The sequence below is a fragment of the Natator depressus genome, chromosome 1, assembly GCF_965152275.1.
Source record: "Natator depressus isolate rNatDep1 chromosome 1, rNatDep2.hap1, whole genome shotgun sequence".
In the NCBI taxonomy this organism is placed as follows: domain Eukaryota; kingdom Metazoa; phylum Chordata; order Testudines; family Cheloniidae; genus Natator; species Natator depressus.
This window is the reverse complement of record NC_134234.1, coordinates 110,436,326-110,442,994: the sequence shown is the minus strand read 5'-3', so window position 1 is coordinate 110,442,994 and position 6,669 is coordinate 110,436,326. Positions and strand designations below refer to the sequence as shown.

The following is a 6,669-nucleotide window of genomic DNA, read 5'->3' as shown; positions in this document are numbered from 1 at the left end:
CACAACTGTTTGGGTAAACTTTTAGCTTATCAATATATCTTCCTTTTAGGTATATGAACACTATGCTGCTCACTTAGCTCTTCTATATCAGTTTAATCTCAAGCCTACAAATATTTACACACGTGCTTGATTTATGCACAATCCCTAGTCCCACTGAAGTAAATCCTCAATGCTGAGCCTTAAACCTGCGAGCAAAAGTTGAGTTCAGTAGGATTGCCGACGTGCATACAGCGGAGCAGATGCCTAAGTGCTTGCAGAATCGGGGCTGTAGCTTTCCAGGGCTCAGGCACTACAGTGACGAAGGCAAAACAAGGCGGCGAGTCGAGCGAGAGCTGGGATGTAAAGGGTGAGCCCTTGCCCAACGCGTGAGCCAGGGATGTTTTTAAAGGAGTCACTGGGCTGGGTTAGTCACCTGAGGGCCCCGGCAGTTCAGTCCCCGCTGGACTTTCCCTGTGTGCAGCCTTGTCTCTATGCGCCCCCCATCTCCCGCGGCGCAGCTGCACCGAGCCGGAGGGCGATAGGTGTGTCCCCGCGGCCCGGCCTGGGGGGGGAGGGGGGACTTTGGAAATGATTGGGCGAGAGGAGCGCGAGCGACACCCCTGCTGGGCTCTGCCGCAGCTTGCTCGCGCGCGCGCTCGCCGGGCTTCCACAGTAGCCGCGCTCTCCCCGCTCGCGCCGGACCGCCCCGCTGCTCCTGCTCCCGCCGCCGCCGGTCGCGGCAGGGCACGGCCGCAGCATGCCGCAGTCCGCGGCCCCCGCCGCCCTCGGGGCTGCCCTCCTGCTCGTCCTGCTGGCTACAGACTCCTCGCCGAGTGAGTGCCGACCCAGGGGGGAGAACAACGTCCCTCGGCCCCGACCCACCCCCCCCCCCGCACCCTCAGGCGCAGCAATGCACCAGCCCAGCCTTTGCGACGGTGTGCAGGGGAAAGCAGCAGCAGCTCCCCCGTTTTCTCCCAAGGACGCCCAGAGAGCGTTTGGCGGGACGGCGGAGGGGATGACTGTGGCGTTTGCTGGGGCAGGGGGTGATGGGGGGTGGGACACTGGCGTTCTTGTGTGGGCAGAAGGAGTAGTGAGTGGGGGCATGGCTGGGGCGTTCCTCTGGGGGTGTCCGTGGGGTGCACGCGTGTGGCATTGTTCTGGGCGGGGGGCGGAGGGGCAGTGCCTTTTGGGTGCAGGCAGGGTGTGAGCGCAGCCCTCTGGCATTGGATGGCTAGAGAGCACAGGGGGTGCACGGTGCAGTGCCCTGGCTGCCCAGTGTTTGGGGAGGGGGGTGCGTGATTGCGTCTCGTGCGGGGCTGGGGAGAGTACGTGCTAGTGGCAGTGCTTTGTGCGGGTGACTTGGTGTCTGTGCAGCGGAGGGGTGCGTGTCGCTAGGTGTCTAGAGTGGGGCCGGGGGGTGCACGCTCGTGGCGTTGTTCTCCTGCTCCGTGCAATGCCTAGCCGGCGGGTCGGATTTGATTCCTGTGTTGACCGCTGCTTTCCCCCTCCCCGGTGTTTGTCTGCGGCCGCAGCCGTGCTGCTGAGTGCCCCGGAGGCTGCCCAGTTCTTGCGGCAGAGGCAGCGCCGAGCCTACCAGATCTTCGAGGAGACCAAGCAAGGCCATCTGGAGCGGGAGTGCGTAGAGGAGCTGTGCAGCAAGGAAGAAGCCAGGGAAGTGTTTGAAAACGATCCCGAGACGGTAAGAGTGATGAGCGGAGCTGCCGATCAATTTGGGGTTTTACTGTGTCAATCTCTCGCTCCCCGGCAGCAGCTGGAATGAGGGCGCCAGCTGTCTGCACAGCTGGGGAAGTTGTTTGGGGGAGGAGGCGAACCATTAGATAAATAACTGAAACCACAGCATAACCAGCGCTCCCCTCAGCAGGCTTGCGTTAGTGTTGTCAGGATCAAGCATATACAGTTTAAAAAAAAAAAAGTCTGGATGCATTTACTGGGCTGACATAATTTTACATGAGAGTCCTATTTAAAATATCCGTATTCTGCTTCAAACTTAAAGGGCTAAATTCACCCCAGTGTAACTCCAGCAAGTCAGGGGAGTTACACCAAGATGACAGTGTTATAGCATTTTTGTCTGGACACCTTTGACTCCCCCCACCCCCCAATCCCTTGAAACCCAGGACATTTAAAATCGTTTTAGCTATGTCCCAAAACAACGTCATAAAAGAAATTTCAGGAAGAAATACATCAATAAACACGCTTAAAAACTTTCAAGCCTTTTTTAAGTGAGTATTTTGAGTTTGTGGTTTAGGTTTGGGATTGCTCTAAATCAGAAGAGGGGAGACCAGAAAGAATGACTTTTATAGCATTTTAAATTACATGGTATTGCTGTAAATCTGCAGGGCATCTAGCTTCACACTCAGTCACAACCTACAAAAACAACTTCAAGTCCTCATGAATCTTGAGTAATCTGTTTCTGTGGCACTTTGTGTGGCTGTAGTTGTCTTGTTTTACTAAAGTTTGCTTATTTTCTTTTCCAGTTAGCTTGCACCTTCTGGGTGTGCTGTTTTGAATAGGCTGTCCCCTTTCAGGGATTATCTGGGATTAGTTTAGTGGTGGGGAGTGAATTTCTTGGAGATCACATTGAGGCTTGATATTGCACAATGTGTTCATGTTAATGGTTTGATGCTTTTTGAGTGGTAGGAGATACATAGTTCAGGAGTGGGGGCAGGGAGAGAGGGCAGGACTTGGCTTTTCCTCTTCAGTTAATGTTTTATATTTAAGTGAAAACATGTCTTGACATGTATATCTTAATAGGCTAACAGTGCATTGAATGCACTACATCACAGTGCAATGAATAGTTACAAAGCAAAAGTAAAAAGGACAGCAATTTGCAAACAGATTCTAATGCTAGTTTTTCTTCTTTCTGCAGTTCAGAGTTTAAGATCAAACTCCTGTTTAGTTAGGTCCACTAATGTCTGTTACACGCCTGCCTGTGTACATACTCTTGCACCTAGATACAATACTGTTTGGTGCTCTGTAAAATACATAGATTGAATGCATTATAAACCCCTGTAATGGGGTGTCAGACTGGCTGACACAATTATTTTCCATATTCCCATTGAGCTAAAATGTTTTAGTAGAATTTTACACTCAGTATAGGTGTGCAGAAAAGAAAAATCCAAAATGTGAACTTTGACCTTCCATAAATAAAGTTAATCTGAGGTCACCACTTGTATTTATTGGATTTTAGTCAAGAAAATTGGCAAGGGTGAGCAAATGTATGACGTACTCACAGGCTTGTTCACTGGAAGAGTAGGCTGCTGTAAACATATGTAATGATTATGAATAATAATACTGGGCACTTATTTCACACTTTGGAAAATTGTAAAGCTTTATTCCTATTATGAAGACATTGAAGTTATTTAGGTTTTTCATCTTATCTATAGCTATAAACAAATTCCCTGAGACCTAGCCATGTTATTTAAGCACCTTTGAATAACAAATATTTTCCAGTTGATAATGCTTTGTTTTCTATTTGTGGATTTATTTTATTTTATTGCAGCTGTTTGGTCTCTTTCTAATTTTGAAAAAAAAAAACTTAAGGGAATATTGTCAAGGTTACAGGCCTCTAATATTTGTGTCCACTTGCATATTCTACATGCACCCAAAATGTTACGTTTTAAAATGCCCCAAGCTCTGCAGGTCCTCTCCTGAGACAGCCACCAGCCTACCCAGAATGCTCAATTTGTTAGCAGTTTGCACATGTGGTTCTTGCCTAAGACAAATCTTATGCCCCTTCCAGTTGAGTTGCAGATCCATGTGTGGCATGGAGACAGCACTTGTTGTGCTGCTGGACAGTCAGCTAAGGATTATGGACAGAGGTAAAACACCTATGCTATTATTACTACATCTATTGGGAGCCTACAGTGCTATTAATCATAAAGTAGCAGGGATGGATGAAGTCCCATTCAGGGAACACTGCTGCTTCTTTGACAGAGCCTAGAAGATTTTGATGGACAGTTGTTCCTCATCATTTAGTACTCTCATCTGTAGAACCACATGTGGCTTAATCTTGTCACCTCTCCTTGTTTACTTTTATATGAGGCAACTGAGGGGGTTTGCTAGATGCTATGATCTGTGGTGCTATTAATACACAGGTGACAGTCCTATCCTGTTGACAGAGAGAATCAGGGACCCAACGGCTGGCTCAGACTCAATTCAGGAAAGATGGAAATGAAGTTAGCAGTGTGTTGCAGTTTGAGGAATAGCACTAGCTGTGACCTCATCTCTCAGTAGAGGAAGTCTGTCCTCCTTTTCCCTCCCTTTGTATTCACCCCTTCTTGTCAACTGTTGAGAATAGGCCAGTTCCTCCTTAATTGAATTGGCTCTTTAGCACTGACCCCCCACTTGGTGAGGCAACTCCCATATTTTCATGAGCTGTGTATTTATACCTGCCTATTGTATTTTTCACTCCATGCATCTGATGAAGTGGGTTTTAGCCTATGAAAGCTTATGCCCAAATAAATTTGTTAGTCTCTAAGGTACTACAAGGACTTCTCATTTTTGCTGATATACACTAACACGGCTACCACTCTGAAACCTGTCCTCAAGTTGTTCAGGTGGCTGGAGATTGCATCCTTACTTTTTGGATCACTAACCACAGTGATCTATGCTTTTGTCATATCAAAAAGAGACTACTGTAGTGCATTCTAGGGCTGATTCTGAAGGCTAACCAGAAAGTTTAACTGGTTCAACAGACCCATCTATAAATTGTCAGGACTACATCATTCCAACACTCTGATTTATGCACTGGGGCTTATTCAGCCCCAGGTCTGTTCCAAGCTCCTGGTCCGTAATTTTAAAGCACTAGATGAGCATGAATGACTGCTTCTCATTACATTTCTCACATGGCAGCTGTGCTTTGTAAGAAGTCTAAGGTCTGGTCTACAATACAGAGTTAGGTCAGTGCACCACAGCTTACTAACTATGAAAGTGTCTACACCTACGTTTTCCTCCTGCAGATGTAACTGCCCCGCTATGCTGACTTAATAACTCCACTTCTATGAGTGGTGTAGTGTCAAGGTCGGTGTAGTTAGGTTGACACAGTGTCCGTATAGATACCACGTTGCTTATGTCGACTATTACTGGCTTTCAGTGCCCCACACTGACTGTACAATCGATGCAAGCATTCCTGATGAGGACACACACTGCTAACACAAGGAGCAAAATGCAGACACGCATAAGCGATGTAATTACTGCAGCGGTCGTATGCCGATATAGGTTAGGTCTTCTTAATATTGTAGCGTAAACATGGCCTAAGGTTTAGTCTAAACCAAGGGCTTGTCTACACAAGGTAGCTAGAGCATAGTAAACAAGGGTGTGAATTAGTGCAGAGTAGCTAGTATGCTTTAACTCCCCATATGGACATTCTTACTGTACACTAAACGTTGGGCAGTTTAGTTTAATTCATTTCCAACGTGTAAGCTAATGCCCACAGAGGCACTCTTAGCACTCGGTAAGAGACCGCAGGGGGAGTTGGTGCAGAATAGCTAACTACTGCAGGCTCTTTCCTTATGTAGACAAAATCTTAGATTTAAAGATATGATATGAAATCATATTAGCTAGTTCAGTTTAACTAATGGCTTCAAAAATATCTAGTCAAGAAAAGGCAAGTTGTACTTTAGTATGTGCTAAGCTGGTCAAGTAAAATGCCTAGATTTCCTCCTAATCCTATAAAGTTTACTCCAGAGCCAATTTTGGATTTTCTCCTTGTGGAAAGATAGCTCTGTTGACCCAATAAACAGAAATGAAACATTTTGACTTGCACCTACAGTAGGTAGGATGACTACAACTACATGGTTGTCATTTTGGTGTCTTGCATGCATTGTTTTATTGACCAACTTTTTGGAAACACACCTGCAAACAGATATTAACAAAAACATAAATGCTCTTAAACCTGAATGACGGTGTTGTCACATCTGTGATTACTTGTATCAACTGCTAGTCATATTATACCAAGTAGGGTTAAATAACCATATATTTGCAAGTAAATACAGCTTTTTGTTTTATATTAGGGAGAATATTGACTAGTCCCAGACCGGGAGAGGGAAGATCATTTGTTACATTTCTAGTCTGAAATTTTTCCCTACCCTTAAAAGAAAACAAGATTGTAGTATCTGTATGACTATAAATGGTAAAAACAAATACATGCTACACTGGTATAGTCTTGCAGCCTATCTTTTAGATGAAGCCCATAGCAGCATCTTTATATACTGCTGCAGAACTCCTGGATAGGCTGAAATCTTTTGGCAGGTAAGAGTGCCAGTAAAATAATCGGAGAGAATTTCAACAGATAATATTGATGGAGGAAAAATAAGAAAGGGAGCATGTTAATAGAGGAGGATTGCTTCCTAGCGCAACATTTTAAATGAATGAGCTAGGTGTGATAAATAAGGTTGAAGTTGCAAAACATCTTTGACATAGAGATAAGAATGTTATCTTAGTTAACATGTTGATGAGGGCCTTTATGAAGGCAGTAATACACAAATATTTGCCTGTAGTATTTAGTCAGCTACTATTAGCTTGTTAGCTTACTGATAAACAGCTCTGGAATTTGGCTGACCTATTCCTAAAATGGAATTTACACAATTGTATGAATAGAATGAAGAGTGCAAGGGAAAGTAACTAGCAATTTTTTAGTGAGCATGGATTTCACTTTTTTTAAAAAGTGTG

The 6,669-nt window shown here is 45.4% G+C and overlaps 1 protein-coding gene across 3 annotated transcripts in view; it reads left to right on the top strand.

The window, feature by feature from the left end:
- The first annotated feature begins 682 nt into the window (after positions 1–682).
- The window catches only part of GAS6 (growth arrest specific 6), an 80,953-nt gene continuing 74,966 nt past the window's right edge, over positions 683–6,669 (top strand). For all 3 annotated transcript variants that reach the window (XM_074964192.1, XM_074964200.1, XM_074964184.1), the window contains exons 1-2: positions 683–812; positions 1,512–1,678. In XM_074964192.1, the coding sequence (XP_074820293.1) occupies positions 737–812; positions 1,512–1,678 (243 nt within the window). In that variant the 5' untranslated portion in view covers positions 683–736. The remainder of the gene's footprint in view (positions 813–1,511; positions 1,679–6,669) is intronic.